General features: G+C 41.1%; 1 protein-coding gene across 1 annotated transcript in view; it reads left to right on the top strand.

The window, feature by feature from the left end:
- PANX2 (pannexin 2) overlaps window positions 1-22,867 on the top strand; it is a 294,318-nt gene that overhangs the window by 221,353 nt on the left and 50,098 nt on the right. Inside the window, exon 2 of the mRNA XM_044088783.1 lies at window positions 3,297-4,742. Within this exon, the coding sequence (XP_043944718.1) occupies window positions 3,297-4,742 (1,446 nt within the window). The remainder of the gene's footprint in view (window positions 1-3,296; window positions 4,743-22,867) is intronic.

Raw genomic sequence — 22,867 nt, 5'->3', positions numbered from 1 at the left:
AAGAGGTTGATAGTTTGGGTAGGGGATTGTGAGTGAATTGTGGCCCAGTTAATGTTTATGTCACCTAGGATGAAGGTATTGTTTTTAATGTTAGAGGAGAGCCAGAAGAGAATGCCTTCTAGTATTGGAATGTTATTACCTGGAAGGATGTAAAGAGCGGCTATGCATATGGACTTGTGTTTGTTTACTTTTGAGAGAGCTATGGTTAATTCAGAGTTGGAAAATTTCGGACTGGGAGTAGTGCATGGGGTTAGTAAGTAGGTGGAAGAGTAGATTATGGCTACACCACCTCCTTTTTTGTTGGGCCTGTTGTTACGAGTCATATGCTAGCCAGGAGGCAGGATTTCATTACCTCTTGCATGTGGTTTCAACCAAGTTTCTGAGATGACTACTATGTCTGGTTGGTTGTGGGAAAACCAGGTATGTAGGTTAGGAATTTTATTATGGAGACTTTGGGCATTAATTGTGGTAATGCGAATGCTGTTGGGGGTGCGAGGGGATGATGGAGGGGAAGAGGAGAAGGAAGGGGGATTGTTGGGCCAGGGATTTGGGTGAATGTTGCCAGAAAGAGAGAGGGAAATATGATCTAGTATGAGGGTGATAAAAGTCTAATATGGAGAGGGAGTTTGGGAGGAGGTAGGTAGAGTATTTGTTAGGGAGTGGCGGGTATGGTAAGTTAGAAGAGGGTATATAGGTAGCACTTTGTGTTTATAAGAGGCTTATGTTTGATAGGTACAGATCATGGGTAATAGAGGAGAAGGAGGATGATGCAGTATATTGGTAGTTAGGGGTAGAGTGCAGTGGAAGGGTGTAAGAGGCGTAAGGGAGTTGTGTAAGGTAAGTAGGGGTGCTAAGGAGTGCAATAGGCAGTATTAAGCTAAGGAAACGTGTTGGTGATACACATTGTATTGATGGAGGTAATCACTTTAAGTTAGGTTTGTGAGTGCAGGGAGATGTAGTGTGTGATTGGATGAAAGATGAAGTGGGAGGAGTTAGTGATAAATGTGGAAGTAGTGGGAGTGTGTGGGAATTGGAGTCGGGGTAGGTGAGTGGAGTGAGCCCAAAGGGTGAATGGAGTGGGCAAAGCCAATCTATGCTAAACTGCTGCAAAAACAAACAATCAGTGGAGCCCTATGGAGGAAATTAAACAAAAGAATAATTAAAAGAGCTTAACAGTAGTGATAATTAGAGGGATTTCAGATGTGATGTAGTGGCTGAGTGGGAACAGGAGGATAGGTAAGTAAAGTATGAGTGAGTCCTACAATCAAAAGGAACAAAAGAACAGGGAAAAATTAGGAGAATTTAGATTAGGGAGATACTATACTAGATAGACTTTTAACAAGGAAGGAGTGTAACAATATGGGGAGGGGGGAATTAAAATAAGTTTATATTCAGCCTAATTTAAACACTATGATAGGGTAAGAGAAAAAAAAGGTAATAACTTGGAAGTCATGGGGATACAGTGCAGCTGTCAGTACCGATGCAGAGCTCAACCAAAAGGCACTACAAATACCAATTTGCTTAACAAAGCAATAGCTAGTGCTACTGAAAGGATCAAAAGACAAACCTCAGTGGAGTTTAATTGAAAACAGCCATTGTAAGCACCTGGATAGAAGCAGAGAGGCTGTGGAGGTGATCAACTATTAGTCCAAAAATTTCTGAAGTTTATAATTTTTGGGGTGTCCACGCTCTCAAGTATGGGGAGGGGAACAAACTGAACCCACTATATTTTGTGATGTACAGGCACTAAAGGAAAATCGATAAGGAAGAAATTGTAGTAAAGGAGTTAGACAACCTCAGTGAAACAAACCTAACATCAATGTCATTCATGATTATCTTTCATTGGTCAGATTAGTCTCACTAGGCTAGTGGCCTCTTTGTGGGAAAATTGGGGTGGCATTTATACTACTAAGGGAAATTTTACCAGGGCCTTGCACTTCCCTTACTTTTATTGATAGGTGGTATAGGATCTTTTACATTAATCTGAGCTACCACCAGCTGAAGCAAATTGGTCCTCGGTTTAACATCCCATCCAAAGGACATCAGGACCTCAGTTTAACATCCCATCCAAAGGACAACCGACTCAGGAGTGCAGCCCCCCTCTAATAGTGCATTGTAGTTTCAGCAATCCAGCTACCTGATGAGGGAATAGAACCCATAGCCTTCTGCACCACAGGTGAGTGTGCTACCTGTTGCACCATCAGCACTGCTATTTGCAAGCATCACTCTCTTCTAGCAACTCCAGGAGGTGTATCCATTTTACAATGTCCCAGACCTTTAGACCAGCACAGTATGCATCTGTAGTCTGGTTGTAATACATTTAAAAATGTCAAAGCGCTGCATTAAACATGTCTTGTTTATTGCATTTGTATTCTGTTTCTGTCTCTGCAGCTTTTGGGCGTGTCAGCTCATTTGTGACTGGTGAAAGACGTTAACAGGGTATTGATGTCTATCAATTCAGAGTCTAATTTTCCCAAAATATGTTTGATTTTGTCTTTTATCCTTCTCTGATAAGCAGTGTGGTATATTGTCTCCCAATGATCCAGATTTTACTCATGTATTTTCACAGTCAAGCAAAATACCTTCCAAATCTGTTTTGTATGTGGAAATCTCAAACTAAGTCATCATTCTGTTTGATCTTGTTAGCTCTCCACTCTCAATAAATGCAATAATTTTTTGGTGGATGGTCTAGATTGTATTCCTGTCACACAATTGAACTTTTACAATCTTCTTAATGACAAAGAAGTCTTGCAATATGGTGAATGCACCTTTGAACGCATCACAGTGTTGCCTTGACAATAAGGAAGCATATACAAGCCGCCATCATCTAAATCAGTACTAGGTTTAACTTAAACAAAGGGAGAGAAAGAGATACAGGGATTGAGCGCAAGACAGGGAGAGAACATTGAGTAAACACTGGTCTTCAACAAGCCTTGCTGACATAAAAATATCTGAATTAAATTGTGAATGTAGACAGAAATAAAAATGCGTATTACATTTTTTCAGCACCGTTTAGCATTAAGTGGTTTGCAGCTCCAAGTGAATTTTGGTGTTGCATATGTTTGCGTCTTTCTTTCACTGAACTCTAAATCATTACTAACACAGTTTTGTTAAGTGTGTTTCTCTTTTCTGACAGAATGGCTGACTTACTACGCAAATCAAGATTTTGTGTAACTATTTAATCAGTTTGTTCGCACGTTATTTATCAGCTTACTTGGCTGTATTTAAAGTGGTTGTTTTTAAAGCTCTCTTTACAGATTAAGGTTACAACAGTGACTTTTCTCTCTTTTATATAGAGGAGGCAATATACTGCTATACACCCGACAACTTCACCCGGGACCAGGCGCTGTATGCCAGGGGATACTGTTGGATTGAATTAAGGGATGCCATACCAGGTGTGGATGTCAGTCTCCGTCCATCACTGTTTGAGCACAAGTTCCTACCTTATGCACTGCTTGCCTTTGCTGGTATAATGTACATACCTGCCCTTGCCTGGAAGTTTTTAGCCTCAACTAGGTTGACATCAGAGTTAAATTTCCTGCTTCAGGAAATTGATAACTGTTACCATCGTGCAGCTGAAGGGCGAGCCCCCAAAATTGAAAAGCAAATCCAGTGCAAGGGGCTGAGTATTACAGAACGGGAACGAAGAGAAATCATAGAAAATGCAGAGAAAGAGAAATGTCCAGAACAGAATTTATTTGAGAAATATCTGGAAAGAAGAGGGCGTAGCAACTTTTTAGCTAAACTTTATTTGGCTCGACATTTGCTTATTGTTTTTTTAAGTGCTATTCCAATCAGTTACTTAAGCATATATTTTTCTACACAGAAACAAAATGAATTTACATGTGCATTGGGAGAACCACCTGACCAATCTTCTAGTCCAGAGCTACGTGTCAAAGTGAACTGTAAACTACCTTCTGTTCAGCTACAACGAATCATAACACTGGTAGACATCTGCCTTCTCTGTTTCATGAACTTAGTTATTCTTATTAATTTAATCAACCTATTCATAGTGAGAAAGTCCAATTTTATTTTTGACAAACTAAACAAGGTTGGAATAAAAACAAAAAAACAGTGGCAGAAATCACAGTTCTGTGACATTAATATTTTAGCTATGTTTTGCAATGAAAACCGTGACCACATCAAGTCACTGAACCGTCTGGACTTCATCACAAACGAAAGTGACTTAATGTATGACAATGTGGTGCGTCAGCTGCTGGCGGCATTGGCACAGTCGAATCATGACATCACACCGAGTGTGCGGGATTCAGGGATTCAAACAATCGATCCAAGTGCGGATCCCACAGATACGGAGTCAAATGAGCAACTTGTTATTAAAAGACCTAAGAAGAAAATGAAATGGATTCCAACAGCAAATTCACTCCCGCAACCCTTCAAAGATCAAATGACTATAATTAAAGCTGAAAATATTAAACAGGAAAAGCTTAAACCTATTCGAAGAAAAACTGTGACGGACAGTCTTATAGCTCCTCTGTTAGACACAAGCTGCAAAACGTCTCAACAAGCGGGAGCAAGTAAAAGTGAACCGAACACAATTGTAAGCATCGAAAAAAAACACTCACGGAACTTTTCTTTAGATGTTTACCCTTACCTTGTAAGTGGCAAAAAGACAAAGGGTGAAACTGGGGAGAGCATTCCAATACCAGCATCAAAAAGCCAGGAAAACCTATTTTTGCCTCAAGAAGACAATGCAGTAATTCGTATCTCAGGATCTGTAAAAGGTAAGATTCGTACTTGCATTATTCAACAATGTATTTTTTGTATTGTTCATGATGTGCATTTATTAACCATCAAGAATTATTGACAAAGAAATAGCTGAAAGAGACAGCTGTCTCATAAGAAAGCATACTAAAACAAGGATATATGTGTAGCCCAGCATAAGTGCTCCTTGGCACATCCTTTTGAGTTGATTTAGTTATTTATTTATTGGATCCTGACTATACGATCACTGCCAAACTCTGGAAGTTCATTGATTGGTCAATCAGAGCTAACTCCATCAGCTCTGTAATTTTTATCTAAGTTATGTTTGCCTCTTGTCATTGCCATGATAACGCAGAATGCTGGATCAGCCATTTGACTTGCCATTCATTGCCATGGTAACTCACAGTGCTGTGACTACAACTAATTGGTGGATGGGTTATTAGCCAGGCAGTCATTAAGGGTGGCTGATTTTTTCCCCCAGCCTATGTGTTGGTCCCCATAGCAGCCTGACATCTGCATACTCTCACAGTGTGGTCCATGACATATGCATGCACCCACGCATCTGCCTAATGGAGCTGTGATGCCATGCACATATCGGTGGGCACACATTTCAAACAGATTGCTGTGTGCTTTATGTCCTACCTCCTGTAGGAGCCAACCATTCTGTGGGTCAGGCTGCCCCTCATGCAATCCTAGTATGGGCAGCTTGGCATGGCAACACACTTCTAGCTGCCCCTGCTTGTTTCTACAGACTTCAGTCACTAATCTGTCCCATTTTTGTTTCAGTTGTAATCAAAGTTTCATCTGTGTCTGCCACAGAGATGGTAATTTGCTTTTTGACTGCAAGGTAAACTATTTAGCAGAATTAATTAATTATGTAATTAAAAATGAGCCAAAATTAGGCCTCAAGGCATGACTATAGTTCAACAATCAGCATTGCAGTCCTGCTTCCAGGTCATAAGGTGCATCACATGCCATTGTTATCTTTACTACAAGTGATGACTGACACTGATCTCAGACATGCTTTTTCAGGCCTAGGGGAGAATTTCAGATCAATAACATATACTAAATACTCCAACCACATGGTAAGAACATTTATTAAAACAAACAAACGAAATAAAAAGTTCAAGCTTTCATGTATTATTGTAAAATTCCCCAAAATAGGCAGAAGACAGCTCGATATGCAGCTAAATCCAAAAACTTGATGAACCAACAAGTAATCGTACCAGAAAACTTTATTACAGAGAAAGAAAGTTAGCGCTTTCACAGTAATGCCATACTGCTTCTTCAGACTTTTTCTGTAATGAAGTTTTTTGGTACAATTACTTGCTGGTTCATCAAGTTTTTGGATTTAGCTGCATATTGAGCTGTCTTCTGCTTGCTTTGGGGAATTTTACAGTTATACAGTTTCATTTGGTTGCAGCAGTTGGGTTTGTTTTTGTCTTTCATGTATCATAATACTTTTTCAAGTTTTGAAATCAGAACTGAAAGCACAGCTTAGTAAATACTTGCATCACATGGCAGCATCATTTAAACCTGGACACATTGTAACATTGCACAATTTAATCTACTCAAGTTGTTTACATTGTATTCATTATGTTATCTCTGATTCTTTAATGTCTCTTCTCAGATCCTTTTTACTGTAAAACACTGAGGTGTGCCTTTTAATGTCATGTAATGCAAATATTTATTAAGCCATATTTTCAGTCCTGATTTCAAATGTAATATTTGAGGGTTTGTTCTTATTTCAACTGAGTGTTTTAATAAAGCTTTTACAGTGGTTCTGCACTCTGTAGTGAGTGATGTTTGACTTATTAGCAGTACAAATGCAGTTTTGCCTGGGAACCTGAAGTTTTGCTGTGAAAAATATAAGATCACAGGGGAGTTATGCCTCCAGGTTTGTGCAAGTATTGTTTTATTGTAGTGTACAGGTATGGGAATGTTTAGACTAGGTCAACAAATACAGTCACAATTAAAACAAAAATGATATGGTGGGGTTCAGGCAATCTACTGTGTGTGAGTGTGTGTGTGTGTGTGTGTGTGTGTGTGTGTGTGTGTGTGTGTGTGTGTGTGTGTGTGTGTGTGTGTGTATGTATGTATACAATGTGTGTGTGAGCTGCACATGCACGTAGCAAGCTGAATACATTACAGTGGACATGATTTATTTTGTTTGATTAGACAAACATCTGTTGTATAACAAGTCAAAAAGTAGTAGCTGAGGCTAGTTAGTGTTTGAAAGCAAATAACTTGCTGACATTTGATAACAGCTTAATGATTATGGGTGTGAAAGAAGAATTGTTTATGTATCTAAAGCAAGCTGAATGTATTATATACATTACTATGGACAGAATTTCTTTAGTTGATCAGTTATCCGAGATACACCTAATCAAAAGTGACAACTGATTGGAATTTAAACTGTGTTTCAGAACAATTGACTTACTGTCATTTGTTCACAGTTAACAATCTTTGGTAGGGGACAGAGTTTGTATGGGAATGTGAAATGAGCAGAATACATTTCTAGGGGTAGAATTTATTTCAAGTGGATCACAATCAAACATCCGAAGTGTACAAAGTCAAAAGGTAGAAAATTCTGCATGTGTGGGGGATAGATCCATGTTTCACAGTAACTGACAGCTATCATTTAATCCCAGCTAAATATGATTGGCAATTGTAAACTATGGGCCTCATGGGTCTGGAGATGAAATTTATAAAGAGGTCTATTTATTTGGTGTGACAATAGCACCAAATTTTAAACTAAACTGAGAACAGAAGCAGCAGGACCAATTTCAGACTTGTGGACCTGGAGCTGCAGCTTCATCAGTTCCTTTGTTAATCTGATCCTGATTACTGTTAGAAGGAGATGTCTCTGTGTGTGAAATAAGCTGCATACATTACTATGGACAGGATTACTTACATTTATTGTAGTCAAACATCTGAGATATACCTTCTTAAAAGGTTGTTATTGGATAGTTAATTTGTGTTTAAAGGCAGATGACTTATTTATTAGTTGATCACAATTAAATATTCATGTGTGGGTGAAGGTGTTGTTTGTCTGAGTATGTGAAACAAACTGAAATGTGTTAATTTATGCAAGATTTCAACTGCTGTATCAATCATTTTGGTGACTTTCAACAGTATTATGTATTCTGCCAAAGAATGCTTACAAATCTGGATGAATAGCTCAGCTAAATTCCAGTGGTTCATAAGAGCTGAGATAAAACTGAGCACTAGACTGTCTTAAAGTGGAGTTCTCCATTAAACTGTATGCCTAAAAAAACAGAAAAAATTAACAGTAGATTTTCATGTCAAGTCATAAAATGATACAGCCAAGTCTGTTCCTTAAGGCCTAAATGGGAGAGTCAGTACTGCAAAGTTTCTTAAAAGTAATTTCTAACCATTATTGAGTAAAGCTATCACTCACATTGTTGGTAACTACTGTTATTAGAGAGACTCACAAGTGCTATTCTTGTTGCATAAAAGTCTCAATAACTTATAAAATCTGGGCCTGGAACTTGCTGTTGTTTAGCTGCCACAGTCTCCTGTATGGAAGATCATGATAATGTTTAACTAGGCATTAACAGGGTTATATAGGACTACAATCCATACATGTCAGTCTGGCTTCAGAAAGAGTTTAATATCCTATAATGACCACATACTTATTAAAGTATTAGATTAATTAATATATTTTCTAATCAAACTGTCATTAAATGGCCATTATAATGTATATTACATAGTTGCTAACCAATTACCCTTTTAACCAGGACGGTGCACGGCCCTGTGTGATCCTGCTAATAACTACTCAAACCTCGTCACATGCCTTCATAAAGAGGAGCATGATGTTTAATGGCAGAAAGCTGCATGGCTTGATTTTAAAAGTTATGCAGAAAATCTTGAGGTTCCCATGGATGTCTTCATTTTGGGCATGACACTGCTGTATGTTTGTAGTGTTTCTGATGAGGGCAGCTAGTGTGCTGCAGTTATTGACTGACCTCATTACAAGGTAGGATTCCAGAGTAATCCTTACTTAAAAAATACTGAATTTCCCTTCAAGATTTTATAATGTGTCTGAGTAGGTCTACTGCAGATGATCAAACTTTTAAAATTTGAACTTTCGTATGGGCGAGACCATATGATAAAAGTTTCAAAAGTTTGAAAACCTGAGAAAAAAGGAAAACAAAACAAAAAAAATATATCCTGAATATTTTTACCATGGGGGCCCTGCACCCCCCCACACCCCCTGCTATTTAGATCTACTAACTCCAAGATCGCACTACAGTGAGGAAAAGGGAAATCTTCCCGTTCCATGCAGTATGGAGATCTCCATTCAGAATAGTCGAAGTTTTAAAACTTTGATATATGGTTTCGGCCATATGAAAGTTGAAGTTTTAAAAGTTTGATCATCTGAAGGGGACCCAACTGAGTTGGTTGAATCACACTGTTCTTTAAATCTTGAATCGAATATACATCGTTACACCATCTTGAATCGAATATACATCGTTACACCATCTTGAATCGAATATACATCGTTACACCATCTTGAATCGAATATACATCGTTACACCATCTTGAATCGAATATACATTGTTACACCATCTTGAATATACATCGTTACACCATCTTGAATCAAATATACATCGTTACACCTTTTTTGAGGAATGAAAACAATAAGAAAGTCCCTTTATAACTCTGCGAGTGTTTGAAGATTGATGTAGTATGTTCTGAGGAGAGGATGGACACTGTACCCTAAAATGTTTACCAGATGTAATACTTCATTTTAATACTGTTTTAATAAATTTCACCAGAGTCTAAAAGTATGATGAGCTTTACTCAGAAATTTGGGAATTTGCTAATGTTGGCCTGTACATCTCCCAGAATTTCTAAAATAAATATAATGTAAATTATCAGTTTACTGGTATCTTTTCCAAACAAATATTTGACTCATTGTATGCATTGTACACACGTTAAACACAAACACTGTTGCAATTATATTTATTATCACATGAAATTACTGGCATCACCACAACAGACAAATCATCAGGTTTACATAACACAGCACATTCTTTATATATTTATTTTGTCTTTGTTTTGGTTCCTGATCAGAGCTCTGACCAACATCTTTGCTTGATGGAAGGCTGTTTACTCCAGTGACCCAAATGTCCATCCTTCTCAGAAGACCAAGCTGCCCTCAGGCTCTGGGACCATGTATTAGTTCAACTGCAATGTCATCCTCAGCTTTCACTGAATGGGTTTTATTTTGTATGCCTTACTTTTCCCAACCTCTGGTAACTGGCCAGAATACTGCTACATAGGACCTGCAGTACATGGGTCAGAACTGCATGTTCCTTTATTCCTGGTCTAGGTACCTAGATATATCTCTTCCTCCTCCTGGCAGCCCTCACACAAGACAGTGTCTGTCTGTCTGTCTAATCCACAGGTCAGTGTAGTTGACTGGAACCTTGCCCACCCCCCCGGATGTAAGTGTTGGCATCAGATGCTTGGTTCCATCCCTTCTTGACTTCACCTTTCAGAATGCCTGGCCATGCTGATTAAACCTGGGACACCTGGGGCATAGTGAGATCTCCAACTCTATATGTTGTGGGCCATCTGCGTTCTTTTTAGATTAGAACCTCAAGTCATTGACATGGACCCTGTTTTCAGAGCAAGCAGGATGCACAGATCAAAGTTTTACAGTATGTAAAGCCAGGGTTGATGGGCAGCTGGATAATAAAACATTATGCGTGATGACTATTGAATGAGCCATGTAGGGGTATAGGATCCTGAAGGAAATGCACAAAGTATACATCCATTATGAGTTGTCTAGCACATCCATACTTCAGGGCTGAAGAAGAAACGTATTGTGGATACATGGACGTGTGTCACCTTCAATAAGGATAATATTAAGGTCAGCTAGACTGAGTGGTTCAAGTGAGGTATGTAACACAAAGTACCCTCTTATTGCCTCATTACTACTTCTGAACTTGTTGAAATTCACTGTGACAGGTTCCCCTATTTCCAGCCCCTGAGTACTGAGCAAAATACAGATTTCCCAGTAGCACAGTTACGTCTTAACCCCATACCCCCATCCTTTACTGTAGTGAAAAGCAACAGGCATTCTGACAGTATGGTGATCCTTTCTCTTCACTGGCAGTGCTATGATATTGTAAACACCAGCACGATTATCGTTCCTCTCTCTGATCATCAGTAATCATGTAAACACCAGCACGATTATCATTCCTCTCTCTGATCATCAGTAATCATGTAAACACCAGCACGATTATCATTCCTCTCTCTGATCATCAGTAATCATGTAAACACCAGCACGATTATCATTCCTCTCTCTGATCATCAGTAATCATGTAAACACCAGCACGATTATCATTCCTCTCTCTGATCATCAGTAATCATGTAAACACCAGCACGATTATCATTCCTCTCTCTGATCATCAGTAATCATGTAAACACCAGCACGATTATCATTCCTCTCTCTGATCATCAGTAATCATGTAAACACCAGCACGATTATCATTCCTCTCTCTGATCATCAGTAATCATGTAAACACCAGCACGATTATCATTCCTCTCTCTGATCATCAGTAATCATGTAAACACCAGCACGATTATCATTCCTCTCTCTGATCATCAGTAATCATGTAAACACCAGCACGATTATCATTCCTCTCTCTGATCATCAGTAATCATGTAAACACCAGCACGATTATCATTCCTCTCTCTGATCATCAGTAATCATGTAAACACCAGCACGATTATCATTCCTCTCTCTGATCATCAGTAATCATGTAAACACCAGCACGATTATCATTCCTCTCTCTGATCATCAGTAATCATGTAAACACCAGCACGATTATCATTCCTCTCTCTGATCATCAGTAATCATGTAAACACCAGCACGATTATCGTTCCTCTCTCTGATCATCAGTAATCATGTAAACACCAGCACGATTATCATTCCTCTCTCTGATCATCAGTAATCATGTAAACACCAGCACGATTATCATTCCTCTCTCTGATCATCAGTAATCATGTAAACACCAGCACGATTATCATTCCTCTCTCTGATCATCAGTAATCATGTAAACACCAGCACGATTATCATTCCTCTCTCTGATCATCAGTAATCATGTAAACACCAGCACGATTATCATTCCTCTCTGATCATCAGTAATCATGTAAACACCAGCACAATTATCATTCCTCTCTCTGATCATCAGTAATCATGTAAACACCAGCACGATTATCATTCCTCTCTCTGATCATCAGTAATCATGTAAACACCAGCACGATTATCATTCCTCTCTGATCATCAGTAATCATGTAAACACCAGCACGATTATCATTCCTCTCTCTGATCATCAGTAATCATGTAAACACCAGCAAGATTATCGTTCCTCTCTCTGATCATCAGTAATCATGTAAACACCAGCACGATTATCATTCCTCTCTCTGATCATCAGTAATCATGTAAACACCAGCACGATTATCGTTCCTCTCTCTGATCATCAGTAATCATGTAAACACCAGCACGATTATCGTTCCTCTCTCTGATCATCAGTAATCATGTAAACACCAGCACGATTATCGTTCCTCTCTCTGATCATCAGTAATCATGTAAACACCAGCACGATTATCATTCCTCTCTCTGATCATCAGTAATCATGTAAACACCAGCACGATTATCATTCCTCTCTCTGATCATCAGTAATCATGTAAACACCAGCACGATTATCGTTCCTCTCTCTGATCATCAGTAATCATGTAAACACCAGCACGATTATCATTCCTCTCTCTGATCATCAGTAATCATGTAAACACCAGCACGATTATCATTCCTCTCTCTGATCATCAGTAATCATGTAAACACCAGCACGATTATCATTCCTCTCTCTGATCATCAGTAATCATGTAAACACCAGCACGATTATCATTCCTCTCTCTGATCATCAGTAATCATGTAAACACCAGCACGATTATCATTCCTCCCTCTGATCATCAGTAATCATGTAAACACCAGCACGATTATCATTCCTCTCTCTGATCATCAGTAATCATGTAAACACCAGCACGATTATCATTCCTCTCTCTGATCATCAGTAATCATGTAAACACCAGCACGATTATCATTCCTCTCTCTGATCATCAGTAATCATGTAAACACCAGCACGATTATCATTCCTCCCTCTGATCATCAGTAATCATGTAAACACCAGCACGATTATCATTCCTCTCTCTGATCATCAGTAATCATGTAAACACCAGCACGATTATCATTCCTCTCTCTGATCATCAGTAATCATGTAAACACCAGCACGATTATCATTCCTCTCTCTGATCATCAGTAATCATGTAAACACCAGCACGATTATCATTCCTCTCTCTGATCATCAGTAATCATGCAAAATATCAACTGCCAGATGTTTTCACAAGGCTTCTGCTGCTCTAAGCTGATCACTTTGTTGTGTAATGATGCCTACTGCCTCTCTTAGCCTGTTAAAGCTCAAAGCATTCCTAATGGCTGGACAGTACACATTTAACAATAGTTGATATATCACAAGAGCACCTAATATTACCAATATCCAGGTGTTCCCCTAATTCCACACCTGATGAACACCACTGTTTGCATATCTTTTTCATGCTATCCCAGACAACAGTGTTACTGAGCATATGTGCCACATGGTGTGCGAATATTGCTTTTACAGTCAGGCAGTATGCAGTGTGTGCGAACTGTGGAAAGTTGTGTCTGGTTCTGGTTGTAATGGTGTATCAAATGATACGCCAGTTACTAACACTGATCTGGTGATGCAGGACCATAGTACTGTGTGAAAGTGGGTGCTGTGAATGGTATGGTGATTGTGAATTGGCAAGGGAAAATTATTAGTGTTATTTTCACATTTTTGGTGTAGTTTTGTTAGAGATGTATTTGCACGTTTGTAAAGTGTTAACTGGATGAATTCACTGATCCCAGCCAAATAATTAGTATCATTACACTACAGTTGTGAACAAACAATCACCCGTGTAAAGGAAATGAGAGTTTCAGAGAAGTGAAGACAATTAAAAATGAGTAAGGGCCAGACAGTAATTAAGATTTAATAATCTGAATTTTAAACCACAGGTATAGCTGACAGAGAACCATTCAGCCCATGTTATAGTGAGGCAGTCGTGGTTCTATATTTGTGAAGGGAAAATAAATCGTTGTACTTTGTAATCTGCAGGTGAAGCTTTACTGCATCTTAAAAGAGAGGATTAAACAATGGTAATGAAGCTGCAGTCCATTTGGGATTGAAACAGTGAGGGCAGGCCTATCCTCAGGCCATACAGGATAAGAAATACTTTAGGTAGCTCTACGTTGGTGCAGGAGTTGTCTTCCCAGATTTCAGTTTGGTCAATAAAGCATAAAATCAAGTACAGCTAAAGTGAACTGCGGGTTTATATCACTTGGACTGATCAAGAATTTGAAGGGGGTTATAAAGACAGATGGCTGTGAAAAACAGCACTGGTTTGACCTTGGGCAGGTTCATAGGTTCATACTAGGCTATCTGCCCTAGGGCATTTACAAGCCTAGCCAGAGTGTGTTTGGCTTTCGCCACCCATTTTAAAATAATTTTGCTATGCCCTTTTTCGAGGTTAGTATACTGTGCCTCTGTCTAACAGTGACACAGAAGTGATACCCGGGGTAAACCAACAATCTCCCATCCACTCATCAAGATTCCTCTTGAAGAGAGTCAATGAGGGACTCTGCCAAACCTGGACTGGGATTTTATTCCAGAGTGAAGGGAGCCTCTGGGTTATGAATCTGTCCCTCCAGCATATCCTATTTATTTCAGTGCTGAAGTTCAAGACTCTCGAGCGCGTAGCTCGATGGGATTTGGATTTTCTGAGGTGCAGCATGTCCATTAATTCTGGGTTGGACATGGCTTTATACGTCAGGCACAGATCGCCTCTGAGCAGATGGTATGCCACTGAGTACAGCTGGAGTTTCTTTAACCGGGCAGCATATGGCATCTGTTTGAGCCCTTTGATCCTCTTGGTGTGGTACTTTTGGGGTCTTTCCAGTTGCTGCAGGTGTCTGGTAAGGTACATCCCAAAAGGGGCATTGTACTCAATTATGGGCCTGATGAGGGATGAGTAAAGAGGCACGATGACCTCCCCTAATCTAGATGTGAATCCCTTCATGATTAGGTGGGCTATATAAAATGTTTTTCTAACCACTTTGGCCACGTGGTTGTCGAATGAGAGATTGCTATTAACTTGGGTCCCCAGGTCCCTAATTACTTCTTCCATACTTAATGGATTACCATCTATGTGGTAATTTGTGGGCACGTTGTTTTTGCCGAAGGGAATGACTATACACTTTTTGGCATTTAGCTTGAGGCCATGGCTCTGGCACCAGTTGTCTGTTTCTATGAGGCCCTTTTGGAGGATGCTTGTGTCAGGTGGAGAGTCGATTATGGCGCCCAGTTTGCAGTCATCTGCGAACTTGGTCAGCCACAGTCCTTCCGTGTTGGCCTGTACCTCTGAGAAATATATACCGAACAAGAGAGGTCCCAGGACTGAGCCTTGTGGGATGCCACTTGTAACTGGTTTGGAGTCTGACATGGCTCCAGCAATTCTAACCATGTGGGTTCTGTCCTTGAGCCAGTTTACAACCCATCTAGTGACATAGGGGTTTATATTTAAGCTGGTGAGCTTATCTATAATGCCCGAGTGGGGTATTGTATCAAAGGCTTTTGCAAGGTCCAGGTAGGCTGTGTGGACCACCTTCCCCTCATCAATGGCCTTGGTGACTGTTTCAAAGAAATTGACCAGGTTTAAGAGGCAGGATCTGCCCTTAACAAAGCCGAACTGGGTAGGATCCAGTGTCTGTAGGTCCCCAATATCTTTATTTATGAGGTCCATGATGATCCTTTCCATAGCTTTGCAGACCTAGCTAGTCAGGCTTGTGGGACGATAGTTTCCAGGATCCGTTACGGCACCACCTTTGTGGAGAGGGACCACTGTTGCTGTACGCCACTCTTTGGGTACATATCCTGTAGTAAGGCTGAGATTGAACAGTAGTTTTATGTTTGGGTTTAGTTCTTCTTGGGGTTCATGTAGGACGCAGCCCGGGACACCGTCTGGTCCCATTGATGCTGTGTTTTTTGCTTTGGAGAGGGCAGTTCTTACCTGAGCATCTGAGATGTCAGGGGGGCAGCACTCTGCTGGGATAGATATTTGCCCTTTTGGTGGGGATGGGGGGGAGAAGTTTACGCTGAACCTGTCAGCTAGGATGTTGGCAATGTCTGTGGGTTCTGTGTATTTTTTGTCATTTTGGACTAATTCTGAGCATATCTGGGAATTCCCACCCAGGTTCCTAACATAACTAAAGAAAGCCTTGTGATTATTCTTAGTGTCCTGTGCAATTTTTCTCTGGAAGCTGGCCTTAGACGATTTTATGAGTGCCCGTAGTTTTTTGCTAATACTGATCAGAGATGCCTTCCCTTTTTGGGATTTTGCTCTATCATGTAGTAGCTTCCTCCTTCTATTGTATAGTTTGTTTATGGCTGGGGTCCACCAGACAGGATGCCTGCCTTTGGAGGATTGGGTCTTGGTTTTGTTTGGGATTGCATGATCCATGCATTCCTGAAGGTGTTCATAGAATGCTTTTATAAAGGATTCTGCGGTCTGGGCCATATTTTCCACAGGCCCAGGGGCTTTGAAGGATTCCACCTCAGTTTTGAGGAGTGTGAAATTTGCTTTAGAGAAGTTTTTCACTGTGGTTTTCTGGGCAGGGGCTGGGGTCGGGATGTGAATATCTAGTGAGATTAGTTTATGGTCTGATCTTACCAGTGAGGGATACACTTCTGATCTGGAGCATAGAGTCCCCATGTTGGTGATGATCAGGTCCAGTATGTTTTCCCCTCTTGTGGGAGTGGTAACAAGTTGTTCCATAGCATTTGAGTTTATAAATTCTAGGAACCTTTGGGCTAGGGTGTTGGAGCTAGAGTAATGCTCCCAGTCTATGTTTGGGTAGTTGAAGTCATCCAATATAATGGTGTTTGGAGAGACCTTCATATTTTCCAGTGTTCTCAGGAAGGCCGAGTGGGGTTCCTGGGTTTGGGAGGGTGGTCTGTAGCAGGCTATAAACTGGAAGGCAGTTTTACCCACTGTTAGTTGCACATGGATAGTCTCTGATGCTTCGTGCTGTGCCACCAACCTGGAGGTGTGGGTATCTTTGACGAATATTGATACTCCCCCTCCTTTTGTGGTTCGGTCCAAGTTTTGGGGCCGAAAAACATGGTATGAGGTATAACCTGGTAGTGCTGGGGTGCTCTCGGGAGCCTTGAACCAGGTTTCTGTTACTGCACAGATATTGATGTTCTCCATGCTAAGGAGAGTTTCGAGTGCATGCATCTTGAGGTTTAGACATCTGGCATTGAGTAGCATTACTCTTAGTTTCTTATCCCTTGTGATACCTATGGAGGTGGGTTTGTCTTTTGAGCCTTGCCTAAAAAAGGCACTATGGGGGTGGCAAGAGCCTTTGCCAATATCCGAAAGCCCAGGGGTGACAGGTGCAAGCCGTCCCTAGCGAAGCATCATGGCTTGTCGAGCATGTAATCCCAGGCTGCCAGGCATTGGATCCCCTTTGAATGACACCAATACTTAAGCCAATTGTTGAAATTGATCATCTTGTCTTCATATTGTGGCATCATTCTTGGTGAGGGTAAGATGCTACTCAAGGTCAGGGTCATACCAGCCTGGGCTACATGCTCAGAGAGCTCCTCTATGTCTCTTTTCATGTAGTCCAGGGAGGTACGTCTTTGGTCATTCACACCAGCATGGACAATGACTGAGTCATATTTGTACTTGCCTTGGAGTGACCTGAGTGCTTGTGTTATGTGGCAGATCCTAGCGCCCGACAGGCAGCTCACCATGACCTTCTCCTTGTTCAGCCTGGTAAGCGGGACGTCAGTGTGCCTGACGATAGAGTCAGCTATTACAAGTGTATCAGGTGTGTTGTTTAGCCTTAAGGGCTGTGACTGTTCAGCACACTGGCTTTGTGAGCTATGTGTTGCACGTGTTTTGTTTTGGGGTAGCGGTTGCTTGAGTGTCTGCTTTGGAGGTCTCTGTTGCTTAGGCAGACTTTTATTTAGAGCCTCCGAGTATGTTTTTGTGTGTTTATGTGTTTGGTTTGCTGTTGTGGTAGGTCTATGTGAGACTGGAATTGTAGTGAATGTGGTTTCCTTCTCTTCCTGACTGGTTACGCCAGTACTGAGTTGAGAGAGCTTAGCCTCCAGTTTGGCTATATGGTTGCATCTCTCACATGTGTTGGAATTTGTTGGGAGGAGGAGAGGGTTGTCTGTGTACATGAGGCAGTTGTAACATTGCCTCAAGATTCCCAGATTCACCAGCTAGACCGGAGAGGAGATTGACAACTGACCTTTGGACATGCTAGAATAGTATTGGGATTTCCGTTATAATTGAAAAAAGGGCCAATGGGGAACAAGGTACTCAAGGGGAGTTTGTGAGGGTGTAGTGCTTTTAATTCTTTAGTGCTGACTTATATAATTGCTTTAGTGAGCAAGTGCCAGGCTTTAGAGTAGGAATAGGGTGTTTATTATGAGAACTAGATCAGTTCTAAGGGAAAAAGTGAAGAGCAGACTTTGTGGAGCTGAGAATGGTTTAAACCCAATTAAGCGGTGTTGCCCGATGCTGCGCTATGCGTAAAATCGTGCAATGCCGCGCTAAAGTGGGTTTTATACAGGGGGACTTGAAAGAGCTAGAAATTGGCCCAAAACGGCCAATAGACTACCAGATTCTTGTGCTGGGAACATTCCTCCAGGGATAGATAGGCTGCTCTAAGCTCCCCACTGCCACTGGTGAACAAAGAAGCCTCCCTTTATCCAAGAAAGGAAATGGGCAACACAGGAACTTTCCTAAAGTCCAGAATACAGCAAAGCCTGTATTTGGACTACTCTAGGTCAGGAAAAGACTGGAAACAAGGATAATTTTTTTTTTCTTTTTTGCAACAAACAGTAGGAAAATGCAATAAATATGTAACACAGGCTAGCGTACTTGAGTGTGTAGCCTCAACAGGTAAATGCAACAAACAGGACAAACTTTAAAAGTGCAGGTGCAAAAACAACTTTAAACAGTTTAAAACAGTTCAAGAAGCAGAAATACTTGCAGTTTAGCTAGATCGGACAGTCGCCCAGGTAGTAGCAGGAAAAAACACTTTTATCAGGTTAGCAGTCACTCTTTTGGCCTCTCTGCTGCTAGCACCACTCTGCAGGACCACGAGGAGCTTGGCTGAGTAGTAACAAGCGCAAAAACCGCGCCAAAGCGGGTTTTATACAGGGGGACTTGAAAGAGCTAGAAACTGGCCCAAAATGGCCAATAGACTACCAGATTCTTGTGCTGGTTGCAAGAACGAAAGGTGATTGTGTCATCCACGTGTCAACGTTTTGCCTCAAGAATAATTTTTTTAATCAGGAACAATGACCCCAAAACTGGGGCACTTGTAAAATATTGGTACTATTCACTTCAAATTTTTTTTTTTCAAAAACATCTTTTTAATAAAAGTTTTGATAACAAAAACATAACATTAATTAGAAATATGCACAGCTGTATAAACCCAGCTGATAGAAACAGCAGTATAATTCTTACAGTGCAGAACGGGACATTTACTGTTTTCCTCACGGTAGTCTGATCTCGGAGATGATATATTTATTAGGAAGCAGATGTGGGGAGTGCAGAGGGGCTTGCCCCCCTTCAAAAACATAATAAAAAAATTTTTGATTTTATTTTTTTTTTTTATCACATTTTTGAAGTTTCAAAATTTTGATCTTATGGTCTTGGCTGCTTGAAGTATGAAGTTTTGAAACTTTGAGATTAGTAGATCTCTCTCTCTCTCTCTCTCTATAGATATATATATATATACTGGGATGACATGTTGGACAAGCCACGCTGCTTCGCAAGGGATGGCTTACACCTGTCACCACTGGGCTTCCGGATATTGGCTAAGGCTCTTGCCACCCCCATAGTGCCTTTTTTAGGCAAGGCTCAAAAGACAAACCCACCTCCTTAGAAAACAAAAATGGAAAAAAACTAAGGGTAATGCTGCTCAATGCCAGAAGTCTAAATCTCAAGATGCAGGCACTTGATGCACTCCTCAGCATGGAGAACATCGACGTCTGTGCAGTAACTGAAACCTGGTTCAAGGCTCCAGAGAGCACCCCAGCACTACCAGGCTATACCTCGTATCATGCTTTTCGCCCCAACACCCAGGCCGAACCACAAAGGGAGGGGAGTGTCCATATTCATCAAGGACACCCACACCTCCAGGTTAGTAGCAACACATGAAGCATCAGAGACCATACATGTGCAACTAACCATAGGCAAAACTGCTATACAACTGGTAGCATGTTACAGACCACCCTCCCAATCTCAAGAACCCCACTCAGCCTTCCTGAAGACATTGGAGGATATGAATGTATCACAAAATACCATCATACTAGGAGACTTCAACCACCCAAACATAGACTGGGTACATTATTCCAGACCTAATACCCTAGCCCAAAGGTTCCTGGAATTCATAAATTCAAATGCACTGGAACAACTAGTCACCTGTCCCACTAGGGGAGATAATATACTAGACATGATCATCACAAACATGGGGACAAAATGCTCCACACTGGAAGTATACCCCTCACTAGTGAGATCTGACCACAAACTAATCACCCTGGATATACATATCCCACCTCCACCCCCAGCACAAAAGACCACAGTGAAAAACTTCTCAAAAGCAGACTTTACTCTTCTTAAGACTGAGATGGTATCCTTTAAGCCCACTGTGCCAGTGGATACCACATCCCACAATGCTGAATCCTTCACAAATGCTTTTTATGGACATCTCCAAGAATGCATGGATCATGCAATCCCAAACAAATCCAAGTCCCTCTCCACCAAAGGTAAGCATCCTGTCTGGTGGACCTCAGCCATAAACAAATTGTATAACGAAAGAAGGAAGCTACTGCACGTCAGAGCAAAATCCCATGAAGGGAAGACATCTCTGATCAACATTAGCAGAAAACTACATTCTCTCATAAAAACATCCAAGGCCAACTTTGAGAGAAAAATCGCTAAGGACACTAAAGATAACCACAAAGCCTTCTTCAGCTATGTTAGAAACCTGGGTGGAAACCCTCAGATATGCTCAGAGTTGGTTCACAACAACATAAAATACACTGAACCCACAGATATTGCCAACATTCTGGCTGACAGGTTCAGTGCAAATTTCTCCCCTCCTTCACCCCCAAAAGAAGAAATACTTATCCCAGCTGAATGTAATCTCCTTGTCATCTCAGATGTCCAAGTAAGAACTGCCCTAAACAAAGCAAAAAACACAGCATCAATGGGACCTGATGGTATCCCGGGTTGCGTGCTATGTGAACTCCAAGAGGAGCTAAACCCTCACATAAAAATGCTATTTAACCTTAGCCTTACTTCGGGATATGTACCTGAACACTGGCGTACAGCAACAGTGGTCCCACTCCACAAGGGGGGTGCCTCTGCAGACCCTGGAAACTACCGCCCCATAAGCTTAACCAGCCTGGTCTGCAAAGCTATGGAAAGAATCATTATGGAACTCATAAACAGAGACATAGGGGACCTACAGACACTTGACCCCACCCAGTTTGGCTTTGTAAAGGGCAGATCCTGGCTTTTAAACATGGTTGACTTTTTTGAAACAGTCACTAGAACCATTGATGAGGGCAAAGCAGTCCATACAACATACCTGGACTTGGCTAAGGTCTTCGACACAATACCTCACTCAGGCATCATAGATAAGCTCAACAGCTTAAAAGTAAACCCTTATGTCACTAGATGGGTTGCAAACTGGCTAAAGGACAGAACCCATAAAGTTAAAATTGCTGGAGCAATGTCAGACTCAAAGCCAGTCACAAGTGGTGTCCCACAGGGATCTGTCCTGGGACCCCTCTTGTTCGGCATTTATTTCTCAGATGTTAAAGCAAACATGGGAGGGCTGTGGCTGACAAAGTTCACAGATGACTGCAAACTAGGCGCCATAGTCGATACACCAGCAGACACACACATCCTACAAAAGGCCTCACAGAACGGACAACTGGTGCCGGAGTCACGGCCTTAAACTAAATGCCAAAAATGTATAGTCATCCCTTTGGGAAAAACAAAGTACCCACAAATTATCACATAGACAGCAACCCACTGAGTACAGAAAAAGTAATCAGAGACCTAGGGACCCAAGTCGACAGCGACCTCTCATTTGACACCCATGTTGCCAAAGTGGTTAGAAAAACATTCTACCTTGCACACCTCATCATGAAGGATTCACATCCAGATCCAAGGATGTCATTGTACCCCTATATTCCTCCCTCATCAGACCCATGATTGAGTACAATGCCCCATTTGGTATGTACCTCACCTGGCATTTACAACAGCTGGAGAGACCACAAAAGTACCTCACCAAGAGGATCAAGGGTCTCCAACATATGTCTTATTCTGCCAGACTAAAGAAACTTCAGCTCTATTCAGTAGCATACCGCCTGCTCAGAGGTGATCTCTGCCTGACATACAAGGCCATGTCCAATCAGGATCTGATGGACATGCTCCACCTCAAAAAATCCAAATCCATCAGGACCATGAGAGCTAAAGACTTAAACCTCGGCACAAGTATGAATAGGACATGCTGGAGGGATAGATTCATAACCCAGAGGCTTCCCATGCTTTGGAACAGGATCCCAGTTCATATTAGGCAGAGCCCTCACTGACTCTTTTCAAGAGAAATCTTGATGAGTGGATGGGAGATCGTAAGTTTACCCCAGGGTCACATCTGTGTCACTGCTAGACAGGGGCACAGTAAACTAATTCTATTATCTCTCTTTGTATTTTGAATGTTTTTGATGTTATTCTATATTTTTTTTGTTTTTTGTGAGTGGTGACTTTCTTATTATACAAGGGGACCTTCATTGTGTCACTACTAGACAGAGGCACAGTATTCTAAATTTATTCTGTACATTTTTGTACCATTTCATGGGGTGGCAAAAGCCACATCACTATGGCTAGGCTTACAAATGCCCCAGGGCAGATAGCCTAGTACTATACTATGAAACTA

This window comes from Protopterus annectens, chromosome 11.part0 (genome assembly GCF_019279795.1).
Source record: "Protopterus annectens isolate FY-2018-M chromosome 11.part0, PAN1.0, whole genome shotgun sequence".
NCBI classification, from domain to species: Eukaryota; Metazoa; Chordata; order Ceratodontiformes; family Protopteridae; genus Protopterus; species Protopterus annectens.
The sequence above is the reverse complement of the archived record's forward strand: the minus strand, read 5'-3'. Positions and strand labels throughout refer to the sequence as shown.